Below are 22,671 nucleotides of genomic sequence, written 5' to 3' on the forward strand. Positions count from 1 at the left end.
AATTCGATTCTGTCATTCATTCCGATTGGCTGAAGAGAGTGTAATTTTTTAATCCAAAAGAATTCAGCCTGTAGTCGTCGTTCAGGCCCCTGATGAAGGGTTGATCTTCTCTAACCCGAAATGCATTGGGCATAATATGAACTTTTGAATATTCATGAATGCAATGAATTTGATAATAATGTTGGACTTCTTACAAGAAGAAAAGAATCAATAAAAGAACACATGCAAATAACGAACCTACTGATCGTAGTTCTATGATTCAATGGGATGTTAAAGTTATCACAAATAACACATGAATAAGTGAGTGGAGAAACTCTTTCATTTCAAGTAAAAGGAGCGCATTCTTTGTGGTTTGCTAACCACACTTTGCATCGAGATTACGTTAGTGGCCACCCTACGTAACATTACCTACAGTGATCACCTCAGTGCATCGGACAGGACTGCCAGCAGTACTGCAAAAAAATAAAACAAGGTTTTGTCAGTTTGCATTGACTATACTGGGGTTAACATGAAATTATCAAAGCCTTATTGCTCCTGGCTCCAAGGTAAAAGTATTAGCAATAAGCTTCCTAAACACGGCATGATTTATCACTCAAATTTCACCTTTAAATAGATTTTGAAAATTCAAGCATCAGCTTATGCTTTCTGAAAATACATAGATTTTTGTCTCTAATGCTCACTTTTCAATTCTGGTATACATCTGTTTATTCAATCAAAAGCTTATAATTTAGTAGGCTAGACTGGACAAATGGGAGCTACATACAGGTAGCTGGAGAGCTACCAGTAGCACACAAACGTTTGTTGGAAGAGCCTGAAGTAGGTGACTTGCACACAGTCCCAATGGTTCATTGTTGCTATCTTTTTCAGATATACCTGATTTGTCCTCAAAGTGCATAAAGAAGAGAGGATTTTTTTAAGTTACTTTGGTGCCACTTAGACAACTCTGGAATGTGGCTGTATTTTCTGAAATGACCAATACATAATTTGGTCGGTGGCTGGTTAATGGAAGAGGAAAATGTGGAAAACTGCAATTTACACAGAATCTTGAGAGGCTAAGTGACATGATTTCATGAAGAATAATGTTTTTTTTTACCATCAATTACATTTATTCACCTTGTCTTTCAGATGCAAGAGGATGCCAGCAATGCCCATCAGATCAGTGGTCCAATGACAAACGTAACACCTGTGTCCCTAAGCAAACAGAATTCCTGTCCTATCACAGTCTCTTGGGTATTGTTTTGGTCTTGGTAGGAATCATTTGTTCATTGAAGACATTGTTCATTTTAGTTATCTTTGTTAAGTATGCAGATACTCCTGTGGCTAAAGCGAACAACCGAGTGCTCACCTACATTCTCCTTGGTGCTCTGATGCTCAGTTTTCTCTGCTCCTTCTTGTTCATTGGGAAACCTGAGAAAATCTCCTGTGTGCTCCGCCAACCTGCTTTTGGTGTTATATTTGCTGGCTGTATCTCGTGTATTTTGTCAAAAACTATCATGGTGGTCATTGCCTTCAATGCCACAAAGCCTGGCAGTAACACGAGGACGTGGTTGGGTCCTTGGGTCTCCCTCTTTACAGTCTCTGGTTGCACACTTGTTCAAGTCATTATTTGTGCCACTTGGTTGCTCCTCTGCCCTCCTTTCCCAGAAAACAACATGAAAATAAAGACTGGGACAATCGTTCTGCAGTGTAATGAATGTTCAGAGACTGCCTTCTTGTGCATGCTGAGCTACATGGGGATGTTGGCAGGTGGGAGCTTTGTTCTGGCCTTTCTATCACGAAATTTGCCCGACACTTTCAATGAGGCCAAATGGATAACCTTCAGCATGCTTGTCTTCCTCAGTGTGTGGGTGTCTTTCGTTCCCGGATACCTGAGCACACAAGGGAAATATACAACTGCCATGGAAATCTTTGCAATCATCTCTTCCAGTGCAGGAATACTGATCTGTATATTTCTTCCCAAGTGTTTTATTATATTGTTCAGGCCTGAAATTAATACAAGAGATCATCTGTTAAGGAGAGTTCAAAAAAAAAAAAAAAACACAAACTTCTATGATGACTGCACTTCAGCCCAATGTAACTCAGTTTCACGAAGGCATTTCAATAGTTCAACTCAAATTCAGCCCATCTGCTAATTCGTCCCCTTAGTTTCTAACCCTGTAATGAAAAACTGTGATCTAATGCTGGATATCACTGGAGGTGTGCAGCCTACTGGTAAAGAAGGATGTGGAGATAATCAGTTATTTGGGTCATCATTTATCGATTGGTAGCTCAGTATAAAGATCCTATATACTAGGTTAATGCTGACTTTTGATGGAAAAGAGAAGGAGTGACATTTTGTTTATTATACAGTTCTACGGATGTCAAAAATAGCAATAAAAAAACCAAACATGGCTCAGAATTAACATTTTCTATTTTCAGAAGGGGCAGTCTGGGTGTGAAGAATAATACTTCAGACAATTAGCCTTTAGAGAAAATGCATATTTTCTTGATTACTCTGAGAGATCTAATAGCATCTCTCCTCCACTGATGATACTCCTTTAAATGCCTTGCTAAGCAGATGGTTGCATTCAATAACCTTTGTCTTGTACAGAAGTCTCCCTACAGCAGGTATCCAAATGCCAACCCCACTCAACAAGGCAACTATGTTTGGCCTTGAAGGCCTATCCTACCACAAAGATTCTTTTTGGAGGATGGTCTATGTACTCTTATTGTTTATCACTTTTGCGTTTTGCTTCTTCCTCAACAAAAACCATTTGTCTGTGAAGCTAACAGACTTGAGTCTGTTAATCTCCTTTCACCAATCCTGGTCCTAGAGCTCTCAGAAGCATGTTTGGTAGTGATAGAACAATAGAAAAATTACTCAGTATAATAAATTAAATAAACTCACAAATATATTCAATTACCTCTGATGGACTAGAACACTGTGAATAGTTAAATAACCTAGAAAATAATCCTACACTTTAACAAGGTCAGTCGTCTACCTGACTTTTACAATACATTTCTTTGTAAGCAACAATATGACAGGATGTATGACATCACAACGCATGCTTTTACTCCGCATGCCATTACAACGCAGTTTTGAAAATGCAAGTAGTTACAACGACTTGCGTTGGGGGGCGCTGGATAGTGGAATAGTTTAAATTTCTATTCCAACTCCAGTCCCCGTGGATAGTAGGGAAGGTGTTGGATAGAAAATTAAACTATTCCCTATCCTACAGCGCCCTCCAGCGCAAGTCGTTGTAATGACTTTCGTTGTAATGGCTGCGTCGTAATGGTAGTGCGGAGTGAAAGTTGCGTTGTAAAGGATGTTCCCCATATGACATAATTGAACAAGAATTGACATAGACAATTTTGCATTTTTATAGCTGAACATATAAGCATATATCAACACTTGATTGTGCATAATAATACAGGCTAGCACGGCTATGTGTATACCTTTTTACAATGTTTATCAGGCATACAGGCTATTCGAATGTAGACCATAGGACATGCAAAATGATAAGCAAAGTATTCACACAGGATGACACATTGCAGTGCATCAAAGAGCTGTTTATCAGAGTGGCATAGTGTGACATAAAGCAACTTGGCAAAAGGAGATGCGGATTAGGAAAGCAACACACACTTAAAAAATAAATTGCCTTTGAATGATGTTGCCAATATGACTTGTTTTGGGTGTGATGCTTGAACGTATTTGTATTTTATTGACTTGAGTTTAAAAAAAAATTCTTAACTTACTATTATTTTTAACCTGATCCTCTCAAACATTTCCATAGTCAGAGCATATTTTGTTTTAGTACAGTCAGGCATTTACAATGGGTACCAAAAGGAGGAGTCTTTGTAACCTTGGCCAAAAAATTGACTTTCTTACTTGAAAGATACCTGTGAAGACAAGATTTATTTCTAGCACCCTCTCTTCAGACATAGAAATTAGATCAGCTTTTAAGGATTTCTTTAAAAAGATATACCAGGAAGACAGATGCATCACTGTAGATAATGTAGACAGTTGGCCAGATGGTGTCTCCCTTCCATCACTTTCGTTAGAACAGAGTGCTTTTTTGGATGGGGAGGTTACAGAGGAAGAGGTTACATCAGCTATCCTTGGGAGCAAGAGTAACAAGGCAGCTGGCCCTGATGGCCTTCCAGCCGAAATTTATAAAAATCTGGCGGCTGAAATATCACCTTTTCTTGTTATACTCTTTAACTACATACTGCAGGATGGGACCTTACCACCGACATCCTGGAATAGCGCGTCTATCACGCTTATCTTGAAACCAGGTAAACCTGCTAACAACTGTGGTTCATATCACCCTATATCAATCTTGAACGCGGATTACAAAATCTTCGCATCTCTGTTAGCAAATAGGTTGGCCCTGGTGGCCCCTGACATTTTACATCTTAATCAGAAGGGCTTTGTGAGGGGTCGGCAGCTGCATGAACTCACGTACGATCTCATAGGTGCCATAGATATAGCAATTAAAGATTCTATGCCTTTGTCTATCCTCGCGTTGGACGCTACCAAGGCCTTCGACAGGGTCAATTGGATTTTCCTGTCGTGGGCCTTGAGAAAATTCAACGTGGGAGAGAGTTTTTGCAGGGCGGTGAAATTGCTGTATAATTGTCCATCAGCCTCCGTGTTAGTTAATGGGGCTCTGTCTGAACCCTTTGCAGTAACTAGAGGCACACGGCAGGGCTGCCCTCTATCCCCCCTCTTATTTGATCTATATATAGAGCCCTTCGCGCAGAGATTAAGAGAGGATAATACCATCAAATCCTTCTTATACGGGGATTGGGAAAAGAGGGTGGCCCTATATGCAGACGACATCATAATAATGACCTCAGACATTAGCACCGCATTTCCTGCAGCAATTAAAATAGCACTGGAATTTGGGGAGGTGTCTGGTTACGAGGTCAATGCCTCCAAAACCGAGGTAATGACTTGGAACGACGATGCTAGGGGCTTTAATCAACATCTTAGTGGAAATATTTGGGGTTGAATATCGTCAACGATATCACCCAGATTGCCCCCTTAAACTTTGCAGCAATAGCAAAAGAGTGTCGTAAGCTGATGAGATCTTGGCAACACCTTCCCTTGTCCCTGTTGGGAAGAGCGAATCTTGTAAAGATGACAATTCTACCTAATGTTTCTTTTTTGTTTAATACAATCCCACCTTTTTTTTACCCTTCTTTACTGGCAAAGTTACAGGGCGAAATTTCTTCCTTCCTATGGAAAAACAAAAATCCTAGGATAGCCTGGAAAAAGATCAGGCGTCGCAGGGAGAAGGGTGGACTGGCTGGCCCCGATATACAGATATACGCGTCGGCGTTTCAACTCTCACACTCACGCATGCTTCTCAAAACACCAACAGGTGAGGGAGTAGGCAACATGTTCTCGGCTCTCCTACGCTGCGAGGGAATTGGTCGATCAGGTTACCTCTTCAAGTTTGGAGATCCCAAGTTTTAAAAAAAAGTAAAATTGAAGGTGCTTCATGGCCTCGCAAGAACTTGGGCAAAGATTAGATCTACAATTAAATTGGGGTACTATTCCAGTAGATCTCCAATTTGGGATCTACCCTTGGCTCCAAGCTGGGCTAGAGACGCATTAGCACTCCCATTGAGAGAAGCTGGAATATCACCCTGGGGAGATTTGTTTGCGAAGGGACCCTGCTTCCTTGGGACTATCTAGTAAATAAAGTGGGGCCCAACATGTCCAGATTTAAATATCTACAAATTTCAGCTGGGCTCAAGCTGCTACCACTCAATCTGCACAACGAACAAATCTGCCACTAGCAGGAGGCTGTGAATTCGAAACCCTTCTGGTAGATAAACCACCAGCAAAGAAAGAGATCTCTGTGTGGTATAACTTAATATTAGAATATTAGAAGAGATCGATAGAAACTTCCCTCTCCCAGAGTTGCTGTGGGGAGAATTATTGCCAGGAATACATGTGAAAGATCTCTGGTCATTCTCCTGTAGGGTCCTTTGGGATTTAGTTAAACCAGCTTGGCTGCGCAGAAACCATGGGGCAGATTTATGATAACTGGCGCATCCCCAGGGATGCGCCAGTTATCTTGCGCCGCTGCTCCGCCACCCATGGTGTGCCGCATTTATAATGCGGCGCACCATGGGGCAAAAACGGCACAGATGCGTGATGCATCTGTGCCGTTAAGGTGGCGCATTGCTGGAGTTGCGTCGCAAGCGCGATGCAGCTCCAGCAAGGCTCGGGGGTGCCCCATCTTTGCAATGCTGCGTCAAGACCTACGCCTGCTTCAAGCAGGCGCAGGGTTTTGACGCAGCATTGGCCTGAAAGTGACTGAGTGAAATCTTATAGATTTCACTCAGCCACTTTTGCGAGGCGCACCTGCCCTGGAATGCCCACCCTGCGCCGGAACGCCCACAAGCGGCGCAGGGCTTTACAACGTGACGCATCTGCCTAGATGCGTCATGTTGTAAATCAGTCGTAGGGATGCGCCACGTTTACGCCGCCTTGCGTGACGCAACAGCGGCGTAAACGTGGCGCAAGAGCCTCATAAATCTGCCCCCATCTTTTTACCCTACATAGGGCGGACTACTCCCCACAGAGGTTGTCAAAGTTTTCTCTTGGAGGCCCTGTGGCCTGTCCAATGTGTGGATTTAAAGAGGCCCCGGATACTCATATGTTCTTCGATTGCCCCCAGTTGACGATCTTTTGGGACTCAATAAGCAGCAAACTTTCATCTTCCTTGGGCTGCAATGTAGGGATTAATCTCTGCATGGTCATCTTTGGTGTTGTGGATCAGACTCGTAGTCCGGCAAACAACTTATTATTTTATTCCATCCTGGCAGCTCGAAGAGAAATCTGTAAACATTGGAAAGATGCTTCCCCCCCTACGTTTAGCGATTGGTGTAACTCCATTGTACAGCTCTCGAAACTAGATCTGGCTAGAGCGGGGAAGAAAGAGAGAAGAGCCTTTTGGCATTTGTTGGGCTGGTCAAATTGAACCTGGGGTTTTTTTTTTTTGGTTTTTTTCCCCAGGTCCGATGATTACACTGCCATGGTTTAATCATTTTGCTTATACCTAACTAACTGTTGGTATTAGCCATGATAGCATCTGGCTTATTGGTGTCATCTGCCACTTGTGCAACAAGGTTGGTTTGTTGGGAATGAGTCAGATGTTGCTGACGGGATATGTCATCATCACCCATTTATCGTCCCAGCCAGTTTCGACTGAGTCAGCACGACTGTACTCTATGTGCCTCACTACCTGCTTTTGAAGCATGGCAGCTAGAAACCATGAATGTGGATGAGGATAAAAAAAAAAAGAAAAAAAAAAAAAGAGTACCCGTCAGCACAAGTTGCCAAAAACCAGGTGAAGGGTGGGTGTAGGTGGAAGGGGTAAGAAAAGAATGGGGGATGAAATATAACGACGCAGGTGCGTTGAGTGAAGGGCATCATTGGGGATGCTCTGCGATGAGGTGCTGTATAAAGTGGGACGGTGTATCTGTGTATCACTGACAGGCGATAAATATCAGCAAGTGTGCCATGCCGAATTGTGGCAATGTGGGATGGGGGGATCAGACAGTAAAATGCAGTGTCAGATGTGCCAATCACAGGATTCCTTGAAATTGCTGGACATGATGCAGCCGGTGTTATACTATTCAGAATGGGCCAGATGTTGTAGCTTGACATTGTCCACTGAGATGTGTCTGTTGTCTTTGCGACCAGGAAGTGGTGGTAAAATGACTGTAGAGTACCCTTCACGCCAAGCACTGGAACCGGTGCAAGATTAGAGGGGCAAAACTCCTTTTTGTTCTCCACCTTCTCTCAGACCAGATCTCCAACTTTGGGTAGCCAGCCAACTACCAGGATCTGCAGTGCAGCATCAGTGGCAGAAGGTAAATATTTATTTGCAAGCCTGTCACGGGTCTCTTGTAAGTTCTTTAACATAGTAGAATGATTATCTTCATCAAAGGCTGCAGCTTCCGCCACCATGTCTAGACCATCAAGGTCTGGCACAAACATTTTTATATCAAAAAAGGAGCGAAGTTGCACTCCTTGTACCTTGTGGATAATAAAGCGAATGCGAAAGAAAAGGTGTGCACGGCAACCTTTGTGTTTTATAAACGTTTCAGTCTACCCGACCAGCCAGTTGCACCCACAGAGGAAAAATGTTGGACAGTTATTCAAAAGATACAAACTCACACACGCGAGGTGAACATTCTAGTCATTTGAGGAACGTGCGAGTCGGCATTTGATTTTATGGACACAAGTATTTGATTAGCCTTTTAAATATTGTATGTCTAAGTAACAATATGCGTTTCAACTGTATACTTATGTGTTTATATGCTATATTTTATGTGTTTAAATGCTGTGGTAGAAATAGCGCTATAGGTAACATCAAAAGGGAGGGCGGGTACAGATTCGAAGTGCTTTTGAACAGTTTGTGTTGAGTCAGGGAGATTAAACAAGGATTATCAAAATGAGGGTTTTGTGCTTTAGCAGCCATAGAAAAGATGGATTGTGGGAAATGAAGTCACGAGTGACAATCTAGTGACTACAGAGAGGTTGTGATAGGTTAAATATAAAATGCGGGTTAAGGCTACTAGAGTTTAAACTGGTATGGTAATTATGTAGTTAGTTTAACATTGCCTCACAAGGAGTAAATGGTGTTGAACGGAAGTGTTTGGGATATAGCTGCTAAAGGTACGCGACGCAGTAGATTTAATCAGGGGTACGAACTATGGGTGAGGAGTCTTGTTGGGTGTTAAGAAGGGTGAAGGACAGGGGATTGTTTACATGGAAGGAAAACATCTGGGAACTCGGAAAGTACTTCATGTATAATGGCGGGAGGAACATAGTTCCGTGTTTAGAGGGAAAAGCGCTGTACAACAACAGGGCGTGGACCCGTTAGCATAACAAATATATACATGGTGGAATAGTGGTTATAAGATCGAATCCTAAACATAATGTTTTTTCATTTGTAGAAAACCCCTGAAGAAGGGCTTTTACACAGCCTGAAATGCATTGGGTGTTATGAGATCTGCAACTAAGAATGTTGTATGTTTTTGCACATGTGCCCGGATAAAGGCTTGGATTAGCATATCCGTGGCGCTAGAAGCTCTTCAAAGACATATTCATCCAACGTGTGTGAAAAAAACTAAGGAATAAATTCACTGTTTCAAAAAAAAAAAAAAGATTTCTAGTTGTGGACGAATAAAAACTTTGGTTGCCGTAGAAATAATATTGACAAGAAACAATAGTGCTTCCTGCAGTATGATACTGACGATTTAATCAATCACACAGCCAGTGATTCCAATTGTCACATCACAGACTAAGTGCCTGGTTTAGACCTGGCGGATGGGTTACTCCATCACAATGGTGATAGATATCCTGTCCGCCTAAATATAAATTCCATAGGATATAATGGGATTTATATTTCGACAGATGGGATATCCATCACCATTGTGACGGGCTAAGCCATTCACCAAGATTTAAATCAGCCCTACATTATCTCTGAACACCAACAGATTAAAAAATAAATCAATATTATTACAGTAAAGTAACATATATATAGATTGGAAGACCAAACTGAAGTATCCTTAGCCTCTGAAATTGTTTTTAATTTAACACAAGTGTATGAATTTTATTTATTGTAAATGGTGGTATCATTAGCAGCTTTAGGATGTTTACATATTATATATCAAATATTGTACCACTTAGTAGTAGGACAAGAAATACTTACAATGTAATTTAGTAAATCTTCATACAGGATTATTCATTTGAAACTCCCCTTAAGTTAAAACAGCTATAGGAATAGAATGTATTCTTACATGTATATGGTTTTCGCAGACCTTACCAAGACTCAGCGGAGTGTTATCCAGTGTAAAAGGTAGAATAAAAGAGTAATTCAAGTCATCTCAAATGATAGTTTCAGGGAAACATTTCTACTTCCATTTCACTATTCAAATCTTTAGCAGTGTATTCGAAATCAAAATACTCCTTCGAGACCGCTACCTTCCCGGAAGGCTGGATGCACGCCAAGATCAACGCCCTGCTCAAAAAACGCATAGCGGACCCAAAGGACCTCAAGAACTTCCAACCCATCTCCTTTCTTCCGTTCCCGGAGAAAGACATCGAAAAGATCGTCATCAGGCAACTTACCCATTTCCTAGAGGAGAACAACAACCTGGACCCGTCCCAATCTGAATTCCACAGCAATCGCAGCACCGAAACCGACCTCATCTCTGCCACAGACGACATCAGGACCACACTGGACAACAGCAAAACTGCGGCCCTCATCCTCCTGGACCTCTAGGCCGCCTTCAACACCGTCTGCCACCACACATTACGCACACGCCTACAGGACGCAGAAATTCGCAACAAGGCCCTGGACTGGACCACCTCCTTCATCACCAACAGAACCCAGAAGGTCCGCCTCCCCCATTCCATTCTGAAGCCACCAAGATCATCTGCGGTATGCCCCAAGGACCATCCCTCAGCCCTACCCTTTTCAACGTCTACATGGCACCGCTCGCCAACATCTTCCGCTCACACAACCTCAACATTGTCTCCTATGGTTACGACACACAGCTGATCCTCCCACTCACCAAGAAACCCGCCACTGCCAAAACCAACCACCATGAAGAAATGTAGGCCGTCACCAACTGGATGTAGAACAGCCGCCTGAAACTTAACTCAGACAAGAGAGAGGTCTTCATCCTCGGCTCCACCCCCTATGTTTATGTTTATGTGTTTATTTTTGTATAGCGCATATGTCACCGTTCGGTCTCAGAGCGCTTGCTGAGTCTGAGTTTGGAGAGACAGGGGACAGTGGACTGATTAAAATAGCCAGGTTTTTAGATTCTTGCGGAAAGTTTTGTGGTTTGGATCAGTTCTAATGGATAATGGTAAGGAGTTCCAGGTGGTGGGGCCTATTTTGGAGAAGCTTCTGTCCCCATTTCTGACAGTCCTGACCTTTGGGACTTTTAGAAGGTGTTGATTTGATGAACGTAGAGCCCTTCCCGGGCAGTAGCCCTGGAGCTTTCTCTGCAGGTAATTTGGCCCCTGTCCATTAATGGACTTGTGCACTAGGCAGCGGATCTTAAATTTGATGCACTTTCTAATTGGGAGCCAATGAAGAGTCCTTAGGCACGGAGCTGAAGGGGTACGGGGAGGAAGGTCGAGAACCAGCCTTGCAGCGGAGTTTTGCACGGTCTGAACTTTAGTTAGGAGACCTTCGTTCACATCAGCCAATAGTGCATTCCCATAATCAAGGCGACTGATTATAAGGCCCTGGATTAGGGGTTTCCGGGAAGCAAGTGGAATCCACTTAAAGATTTTTCTTGGTTTCTCATTTGCCCAATGCAGGCATGAACCACTTTATTTATGTGTTTGGACAGGGTCAGCTTATCATCGATGATGATACCCAGGTTCCTAGCAGAATTTTTTGGAGCTAGGCAAGGGCCTAGAGATGATGGCCACCATTCTTCCGACCAGATTTTATTGGCCTTGCCAAATAGCAGAATTTCCGTTTTTGCGGCATTTAGCATTAAGTGGTTGGTCGTCTGCCTGGCCCTCTGCCTGGGAGTCATCCCCTCTGCCTGGGATGACTCTTGGTGGCCAGCCGCCCTGGGAGCTGCCCCCAAACCCACCAACCACGCACACAACCAGGGGTTCATCCTGGATTGCTCACCCTCAATGACCCAGCAAGTCAACGCAGTCTCCTCCTCCTGCTTCAACACCATCTGCATGCTCCACAAGATCTACAGATGGATCCCCACCAGAACCAGAAGGACGGTCACCCAGGCTCTCGTCAGCAGCAGACCGGACTATGCAACGCCCTCTATGCAGGAACCTAGGCCAAACTCCAGAAAAGACTCCAACGTATACAGAACGCCCCCACATGCCTCATTCTCGACATACCCCGCCACATCCACATCACCGCCCACCTGAAAATACCTGCACTGGCTCCCAGTCAACTAGAGGATCACCTTCAAGCTCCTCAACTACGCTCACAAATCACTCCACAACGCCCGACCAGCATACCTCAACAAACGTCTCACCTTCTACACCCCAAACTGCCAGCTTCGCTCCGCCAACCTCACACTCGCCACCATCCCACACATCCACAGGACCTCCACCGGCGGCAGATCCTTCTCCTACCTCACCCCCAAGACATGGAACACCCTCCCCACACAGATGCAACAGACCCAGGACCTGATGACCTTCAAGAGGCTTCTCAAGACCTGGCTATTCGAGCAGTAGCTGCCCCCCCTCAGCACTTTGAGACCCTCCTGGGTGATTAGTGCACTCTACAAATTGCTGATTGATTGATTGATTGATTGATTGGGAGAGCTGACAAGTGACAGAGCGGACAGTGAAATACAGAAGGAGGATGGCGGGTATGCACATGCAGGAAATGGACAAGACGGTACGCAGGAGATAGGGGAGGCGGTCCACTGAGGACCTACTGGAAAATGAATGGGCATGGACTGTATGGCTAAAAGAAGTTATAATTAAAGTAAACAGACCAGACATGGCGTGGGGAGGGGTGTTTGTAGTTGAGGGTGGGAGGGAGTTGGAGAGGGGATTACACAAACAGTGGTTTGCCCCTAATACTCAAACAATATGACCATGTAGGACAACCCGCGGGGGCTGGGATGGGATAAAGTAACATGTATGTAAATGGGGCGTTTAATTACTATGATTGGATTGGAGTATATGTATATGATGTAACCAAACTGCTCATTCTATGTGTATTATGCTTTGATGCTCCTCATATATGTTCACGAGACCATACAAACTCATCTTGTAATGTTAATACAAATGTTAATAAAGATATATTTAAAAAAATGTAATTTAAAAAACAATGCATATGAAGGGTTGCAACATAGGTAAAAAAGTACAATTGTAAAAAAAAATATCTGAACAATATCATTTTTTTGCGCCAAATACAGTTTACAAGAAATAACAGCACCCTCATATGAAGCATTGAGACATTGATGGAAAAATATAATATGTAGGACAGCCCATGATCAACTGTTGTACAAAATACAGTTCGCAATAAATAACAGCACCATAACATCACATGGACATTACACCAAAGTAACAAAGGTTGACAGAAAAATCTATTGCTTTTATAAAGATTTTTAGCCCGCTCCTAGTGCATACTATCCTGTAGACAATGGAAGCTTTGCGCGGTACGGGGTACTAAGTGGGCCTAATAGTCTGCCAATATCTGCTCTAGGGCAAAGGGAATAGTAATAGATGCGGAAAAAGGAATAACTTTAAAACCACAGGCCACACTCTTGGCCAAACACAAATTTCACCTAGTTTCCCAGGCCCAAATCTTTTTCCCTAATGTCCGAATCATACCCAGTATCACACCCAGGAGCCAAGCTTACCATCTGTGTCACTCCCAATGGTCCAAGCATAACGTTTATGTCACGCACAGCAGAAGAAGCATACTGTCTGTTGTACGCCCAGTGGTCCTAGCGATTAACACCCCTTACTCCTTTGAGAAACCCCCAGTTTAAGAAAGCAGTGAAGTTGAAGTGTTATAGGATAAACTCTCACTGGATAATTTGTGGCTCTAGATTAAATCATAGGAAGGCTCTTTTTTGGGGCTAGAAACTTACTTAAGGTACAAATGATTCATAACAGAGCTGCCGGTTCTCTTTATGTAGCCTGGAATCCCGACCCAGCCTATCTACCACTATGAGCACTCCCCTGGCTACCAGTGAAAGCTAGTGTCATTCTAGAACATATGAAATGTTCACCACTGTTTGTGTAGCAGGCCTTCTCCTTGCTTGGTTGATTACCTCGCTATCATCCCACTAAGTTTCTTCTTCCAGGACTGATTGGTGGTGTCCCCCTACTGCGCAGTAAGGAAAGAAGTGTTCGACAAAATAGCTCCTCCTATGTGGAATTGTCTGTCTTTACTAAACTTACACACAACACGTGCAGCAAACAAATTCGCTGCACTGCGTTGCATGATAGGGACACAGCAGAAATGCTCCATATTTTCAAAAATACGGAGCATTTCTGCACATTCATTTCTCTGGCGCGCTGTGTGAAGGCTAACACCAATTTAGGCAGCTTTGCACCACACTGAAAGGCTGCCTGCATTGCAGGTAGGATTGTTTTGTGCAGGAAGGTGTATGCATGGGAAAGCCCAATCTCCACCCATGGAAAACCTGCCAAGTTGAAATGTATTGTAACGCATGTTTAAGCAGCTGCCCGCGTTACAGCTCTTTACAAAGTCGTGCAAGGCCACGTAAATATTACTTAAGCCTTTCATTGCATTGTCTTGGGTGACTCAAAGGCAGCATTAAGCCTTCAGGGTCTCCAGCATGTATCATTATAATACTCTTCTCTCATCTCCTGCCATTTGAAAACTTTGACGATCTGGTGGTCTAGCAATTAACTTATGTGTTGTGTTATGGTATCGTGTTGTGAAATAAACTAAAGTCTCTAGTGGAAGGTGAAAATTGGATTTTCTTGCCAATAAAATCTAAGGCTATCTAAAAAATTATGTTTGCCATGCACAGACACACTGTCACATATATTGTATCTAATGGAAACCAATTAGATATGACTTCATTATTTTTTAGTTTAAGCCAGGGTACAATAAATAGATTTTTTGTTTTAAATAATTTCTAGCCTTTTACCTATATTTAAACAACAAATTACCTATGCAGGGTCATGACCTGTCGCAGACGAGCTCTCACAATGCCCAGACAACAAGTGTTAAGTACATATTTGCATTCTTATGAGGCTGCATGTGTGTCCACATTGTTAGCCATCACTGTAGATAAGTGAATCTGTATGAATCAACTACATTATGTAAACCTACCACTATTAATTGGAATATATCATTTTTTGTAATTTTGATGATTATAACAATACCACAGTCTTAATGAATCTAGATTAAAGCATGGCAATGCAAGTCCCTTCCTTGCATTACTCTGCACTGGGAAGGTGGCCCATGGGTGGAGTGTGGATGTTACAGAAATTATTAGTAGGAGGGGCACACCTAGATTATACCTAATCTGAAACAATACTAGAACAAACTATTCAATGCGTGCTACTGAGGTTGGTACAATGTCCAAATCGCGCCAGAAAACATGAAAACATACAACCAAGCGAAACCGCTTGCCCTCTGTGCACTGTTGCTAATCCCAATTGGAAATTAATAAACAAAATTCATCAAATGTATTACATGAAGTCATATAAAAGGCTCGACTTGTAACTTGATTCAAAGCTTTTTTACTGAAATCTCTTAGTCCATCAGAACATTATTATGTATCATAACATTCCATGTGCGTTTATAATACAATTCTTTTTCAATCCATTATTTCTTTCAAGAAATGCCCAATACATTTCGGGCCACACGGCCCTTCATCAGGGGCTGTACCTGAAAAACATGAAAAAATACATTCACAATACTGTAAGACCTCCAATGACATAGGTGACAGTGTAAAACATCATTATTTCATGAGCAACATGATGTTGATCAATGTATATACGTGTACGTGTTTGACATGGCACATGTTTAAACTTTGAAAAAAAGAAGAAAAAAGCCCAAAACTCGCAGAAAATATAACATTTAAATGCATTATTGCTGAATGAACCATATCTAAAGTATCTTCTCACTTGTGTGTGTGAAAAACGCTTATCGTCGCCAAGAAAAATAGATTAAGGGTCCTCGCTATTCCGGAGTAATCACGCGATAAAATGGCTATTTTCTGTAATCAAAAGAAATAACTAACTTCACTGTGTCACTCACTAGAGTGAACAAGATAATTCAAGATGAATAGTCACGTCACTAACCTGAATTATAGCAGCGCCTTACGATCGATAGATGTACGGCTTGTGTCCCGCCTTGTCAAGTGCCTGAAAAGCACATAAGTTTTTGAGCCCTGTTATAATTAAAATATGGGTCGATAAATGAAATGACAAAAGCAATAACATTCAATTCACGAACCTCCCGTGATATGGTCTGCCCTGCGGGTTTACTCGTTGTCAGTTTCAAAAACTCGCTTCCCCGTTACGTGTAAACGGCATTCATGTTGCGTGGGTTTCTACAAGATAACAACATGGCAAATTGTGAACACTCACAACCCGGCGTGTTTAATGGTGAACATACCCGCCGAATGATAAATGCCCGCCATACCTTAGAAAGAAGTTGCAAACGATGCACGATGGGGACGAACGCAGCAGCTCCGGATCGGTGATAACGCCCAATGTGTTCAAGGGACGCGAAATCGCGCATGCGTATATGGAAGATTGTGTAAAGATAGAAAGAGGACTGACGCGACTAAGGAGGGACCTTCATGCAAACTGTGATTACGCGCCATATTGGAACGTGTAAATACTGATTTATGCCGGACTTATAAGCGAGAGCGCTTATGGAAAAAAATTTTCATAGTGCAAAGAAATACAAAATAAATGTGGACCTTCAAATGAAAACTGTACAATAGAGAACATATATCTCTTAGCAAACAACCATGTGTAAACACATTGAGTGGCATTACTCTGTGCTATGAAAATGCAAAATAAAGAACAGAACTCAGGTCTTCATGCTTACAGCCATAGTACAGTGATTACAGGTAACATCCTAGATCTACTCTATCATTGATCCCTTTCGGATCCTGTGTATCTAAACGTTTTATCCAAAATACCTCCCTCTGGAGTAAAGTTTTTGTGATATTTTTCCCAGGTGCGGGAACAACCACCTCTAGAACCTGAAATTTAACTTGGGCAATTGAATGTCTGTTAGATTCCCAGTGTACTGCCAAGCTGCTGTTGGGATTCTTTTTGCGAATCGTGCTCTTGTGTTCGGAATTGCGAGTCTTTACTTTACGTTCAGTTTTCCCTATGTATAACAAACCACAGGGACATTTTATCGCATAAATCACGTTCATGGTGTTGCAATCTGCATTATGCCTGGTGATAATAGTTTCTCCTGTGTATGGATGTTTCACTGTGTTGGTCACTATAACATTGTTGTATTGAACACAGTTTTGACATCTTCTCATTCCTCTGTATGTTGTGTGTGTTTCTCGCGGTTTTGATTTCAATAACTCCTTGATGTTCAGAGATCTTTTATAAGCAAAAATGGGCTTTCTTTCAAAAAGTTCTTAAAAATCAGGCTCATTGCTCAGTAAATCCCAATGTCGATAAATACTTTTTTTGATTTCATTAGTACTGGTGGAATATTTCGAAACAAACACCTGCCGCTTTTCTGTATCTTTAACTTTGTTTTTTAACAGAGAGTCTCTGGTTTGATTTTGCACTTTTTCTCTCGTCTTTTTCTGGATGTTCCCACACATCCATGTACAAAAGCAGGATCCCCTGTAAATGCTCAGGGCTCCAAGGGTGGGGACAATATACTGTATACAAAAACACCCTGAGGAAGTCTATATGTCACTCTACATCTAATGTTGTAGATACATAATCACAAGGCCAAGCAACACAATAATGTAGTAGCAAAAATAACTTTTTAATGATCTAATATTCTATACATGTAGAGAATAAATATAATAAATATAAAATACACACTGCTATCCTATGAGTAATCTAAGATAATGCTTCCAGTGTCAATTCGTGGTCTGGTTACACATATATAGCCAATATCTAAAATAATTTTCTTCAGTTGTTATACAAAACTGTTAATATAGTTCTTTATGTATCATGGTAAAAGTAACTTAGATCATAATTGATGCTTGGTAGGATCGAGTCGAGTCCACGTGTGTTTCAGCGACGATGCGCCTTCATTAGATAATCCACAGATGATCCCAAATGATACTATGAATAAAAAGTAACTAACTAAATAGTTATGATAATATCAAACATTTAAATGTACTGAATTGGGGAAAGAGCTCTTCCAGAAGAATAAGGACAGATTATACTCGGATTCCAAAAATTCTGTCTTCACTCATGTTTAGGTGTACGTATGGATAATTGCATGATTGATAGCAGTTATGGGAAAAATATATGATAAATGCCTCAATAATTTTGATAATGTGAGGATTAAATCATTGAGGTCGGGTGCTCTTTGTATCGTCCAGCAGCCCACACACCCACCATGGTTTTACTTGTTGACACATTCCCAGATTTACTAAGACTAGTAAAAATGCATCAAAATACGATTCCTTCCCAGATGAAGCATAATAAGGAAAATATTTTGATTTCTTCTTGTTATTTCCTCTTTCTACGTGTGCTGTATTCTTCAGCATACATAGAAAAAGACAAATGCCTCTTTGGATTGTTTTTGTGCAGGAATGTGTTCCTTCGTGCAAAAAGCAATCCGGTCTGTAACGTGGGCAGACTTGCACCATGGTGCAAGGCAGCCTGCATTGGCACTTGGAATCCACAAGCGTGCCAGTGCAGATGGAGAGCAGAAATGCACCATATGTTATTAATTATTGCATATTGCTGCCCTCTTGATGCAGCCTAGCAAGTTGTCTTGCTGTGTTGCATTGCGTTGTGCCAGACCTTAGTAAATCTGCACCTGGGTGCTTCAGAGGTGGTCTCCCTTTGAAAGAACATCTGCTTTTTTCAAATCTGTAAGTAGATTCATATTGAACCTGGGAGAAGAAAAACATCCAATGAGCACTCCTCGCATTAGTGCATTTCATAGATTTTAATAACCATACATATTTGTGAGTAGTCCATACTGTTAATGTGAGATTTTCCTCTTCTAAATTGTGCCTAACAATGAGAAAAGTCTTCTTTTATTGCTAGCAAGTCCATATCATTAAGTTGAAAAAAGAGCACAGCAAAAGAAAAAGAAAACTACCACCTGCAAAGCCTATGTTTCCATATCTTTTGGGACAGAATTGTTCCCAGTGTAAAGTATGAGTAATATATCCCAACAACTACACACAAATCTGTATCTTAATGTTGAATGAATAGGGGCTGAAGTGAAGGCGAGTTTTAGAATGTCAACAAATTCCTGATATTAATTTCCTACTTTAACCCCTTTCATGCTCATGACGAGCTCAGCTCGTCATGAGCCACGGTGGCTGTGTGCTCATGACGAGCTGACCTCGTCATGATGGTCAGAACACTCGCACGGGGGGCTAATTCCCCCGCTGTGCTGAACGTTCTGAAGAAACAGGTGTGGCCGTGACGAGCTCCGCTCGTCATAAGCACACGGCCACCATGGCTCATGGCGAGCTGAGCTCGTCACTAGTACCGGGGCTCTGTGCACGCCCCCCTTGCCTCCAGGCACAGCGGGGGAATTACCCTCACGGCCAATGGGTTAAATATAGTAGGAAAACTGTGAATCAAGTGTTTGTTGAAGAAAGTAAATCTTTGGGTGGTTGGATCTCTTTAACGCTCTAAAGTTGGGGCTATCCTGGACATGCTGATACAACTTGGTGAAAAATCCTGCTGAATTTATTTTCACCAATAATACAGAGATTAATATTAATGGTTAGTGTACTGGTCTTTATAATCCATGCAGGGTCTGAGTTTTCTATTAGTTATTAAATCAATGGATGGTTGGATCTCTTTGACGTTCTGTGGTTAGGGCAAATGCTTGACTGCAGTGACATTTTGAAAAACCATATTAGTATCATTATCTTAGATGACAAAACCTAGAAAGGAGGTGGAAGGTACTTAAAAAATACACTTTTTTCGTTTTTGCGAATAGAGCATATTTTCTTAGATGCTCTAGCATTTCCTTCACATGTTCCTCCAAAGCCTCATGGGATGAGTAAGAAATCTGGGCCTCAAGGTCAAACAGGACACAGAGTCCAGTATAATTGGCGGCAACAATAATCCGGTGTCCAGTGGATATAGGAGGATCCATGTCCCCGAGGTTCTAGTGCCTTCTGTAGTGAATGACATGAACATGTGGTTCAAAGCTTATGAGTTTGCCTTAAAGATGCACAGAGTCCATGAGGAGGATTTAGGAGCCCGTGTCTGGAGGCACATTCTCACTGAAGGAATGAAGTATGGCATCACCTTCGAGAAGTATAGGCAGAATCTTCCCCACCTGTCCTGGGCAGCTTAGGATCATTCTGTTGTGCCTTCCTGACCTGCAGTTGCTACGCTGTCACAACACCGTTGCCTTCAGTACGCCGCTGCTACCCGTCTTGTTGTCCATGCATTGAGCAGTCCAGAAAGTTTGAGCATACTCGCATGCTTGGTGTACCTGCAGGCTTGAGCCAATCTCAGACAAACGCCGGCCCTGACCTTCACATTGCCAGGACAAACCAGGCAGCACCCTTCGGTAGGGGGAACCCCGATATTGGAAATTTGGCAAGAGCTTGGCGGTAGGACATTAGTAAGGGTCCATATGCACCCGCCTTGAAATGTCAACTTCAAAACTTTACCCCCACCCAGGATTAAAGTTCAGCTCCAGAGGCATGAAGCGATGTGTCAGCCCCCCCGGGGGAGCTCTATGGGATTTGGCAGGCAGCAGTGTGCCTGTCCTCAGCCCTAATCTGGTACTCCAACTCCCAGCTGAAAAAGTGGCATTTACCTGATCTCCTCCATTTCTTGCAGTCAGGATAGAAGTAGAAGGAAGAAGGAACTGTAAGGGATCAATTAGGAACCTTTCTATAGGGAGAAGACTAGGAAAGACTCGAATGTCTATCCCGTGAAGGCGCGGCAGCACTGCATTTTGTCAGCAATGAAAAGGCACAACAGAGTTTAGGCCCATATGCATGAAAGCAAACACCGGTCTACCCCTTTGTGACCGGTATTTTTTGCATTTGGGATGCATTATCCCAAACGCAAAAATCGCAAGTGAAGTAATCGTAAAATTGTGATTACTTTAATTGCGATTGCATTTAAGGAATTGCAAATTGCAATTCCTCAAATGGAATGCTTGATGAAATCGCAAATATCAATTTTGCTAATAGGGGTCACAAATTACTATCAATGTGAACTTGATAGTAATTTGCAAACACTTTGAAAAATGCACTAAAGTGTAAAGTTGTAGGTTACACACACATGTCCCAAGGGCATGTGTGCACAGATCAATTTCAGGAGTGCAACAGGGTGTCCTTTCGACACCCTTGCACCCTTGAAATTGAATGCGCAATTTGCGAGTACCTATTGGGTACTCGCAAATAGAAGATGCAATTTCCCAATCCTTCCTAGGGGCCTGTAGGTGATTCCTTAATAATCGCAAAAGTCTACATGGATGCATGTGCCCCTAAGTGTTTTACATAATCGTACATAAAGGATCCCTTCTTGGTTTAATATTTTCAGCTGTTGAATTGATTACAGAAGTTGGACCATAACCGTGTAGTGTTCTGTAAAGTTGGGAAAGGAATAAGGTTGTGGTAAGCGCTGGAAGTGCATTGTGGTTCAAGAACGGAAATAACTGAAGCAATATGATAAAGTCAAGGCAAACAAAAGGTAGACTATTACAGTTTATCAGAACACCACTACAATCACTGTAAAGAGATGGCCCTAAGGAGTAAAGCATGAAAAGGGCTTGCACAAACATATAGTGAGTCCTCAACTCCTGCAGGCCCCAACACGCAGGAACCACCACACCCAACCGACTACGGCCCCCTGACAACCTGGGCCAACGTGAGCATCGAAGACACAATCAAGACCATGGGCACAATCCACTCCGGCTCACCGTCTGACCCTTTTCCACAACACATCTTCAATAAATACGGCAGCTCCATCGCACCCCACCTACGTAACATCATCAACTTCTCCATGGAGACCACGACCTTCCCTGAGAGCTGGAAACACGCCGAGATCAACACCCTACTGAAAAAACCCAAGGCGGACTGAGCGAACTGAATAACTTCTGGCCCATCTCCATGCTTCCTTTCCCAGCTAAGGTCATCGAGAAGACAGTCAACATCCAGCTCACCCGCTACCTCGAAGACAACACCATCCTGGACCCCTCACAGTCAGGTTTCTGCAGCAACCACAGCACCGAGACCGCCCGCATTGCCGCCACGGACGATATCGGGATCCTGTTAAACAACGGCGAGACGGCAGCCCTCTTTCTTCTGGACCTTTCTGCTGCCTTCGACACCGTCTGCCACCGCACACTAAGCACACAACTCCACGACGCAGTGATATGAGACAAGGCCCTGGACTGGCCGTCCTGCTTCCTCTCCGGCAGAACCCAGAGAGTCCGCCTCCCCGTTCCAAAGCCTTCAAGATCATCTGTGGCGTCCCGCAGGGATCCTCCCTCAGCCCGAACCTGTTCAACGTCAACAAGGCGCCTCGCACTCATCGCCCAACAGCACGACCTAAACATAATCTCCTACGCCAACGACACGCAACTGATCCTCTCCCTCACCAAGGACCCCCTCACCACCAAATCCAACCTCCACCAGGAAATGAAGGCCGTCGCCGAATGGATGGAGCACAACCGCCTCAAACTGAACACAGACAAGATGGAGATCCTCCTCCTCGGGCCCAACCCCTCAGCATGGGATGACTCCTGGTGGCCTGCATCACTGGGGACACCCCCGCACCCACCACCCATGCACGCAACCTGGGAATCATCCTCGACTCGAAACTCATCATGACCAAACAAGTCAACGCTGTCTCCTCCACCTGTTTCAACACCCTCTGTATGCTCCACAAGATCTACAGATGGATCCTGACAGACACAAGGAAAACAGTCACACAGGCCCTAGTCAGCAGCAGACTTGACTACAGAAACACCCTCTACGCCGGATCCCCGACCAAGCTCCACAACA

The 22,671-nt window shown here is 43.0% G+C and overlaps 1 protein-coding gene across 1 annotated transcript in view; it reads left to right on the forward strand.

Moving 5' to 3' along the window:
* Positions 1 to 22,671, forward strand: part of LOC144797949 (vomeronasal type-2 receptor 1-like) — an 84,265-nt gene that overhangs the window by 34,304 nt on the left and 27,290 nt on the right. The window contains exons 9-10 of the mRNA XM_078668753.1: positions 1,126 to 2,018; positions 3,876 to 4,275. Of these exons, the coding sequence (XP_078524879.1) occupies positions 1,126 to 2,018; positions 3,876 to 4,275 (1,293 nt within the window). The remainder of the gene's footprint in view (positions 1 to 1,125; positions 2,019 to 3,875; positions 4,276 to 22,671) is intronic.

The sequence above is a fragment of the Lissotriton helveticus genome, chromosome 12 (genome assembly GCF_964261635.1).
Source record: "Lissotriton helveticus chromosome 12, aLisHel1.1, whole genome shotgun sequence".
In the NCBI taxonomy this organism is placed as follows: domain Eukaryota; kingdom Metazoa; phylum Chordata; class Amphibia; order Caudata; family Salamandridae; genus Lissotriton; species Lissotriton helveticus.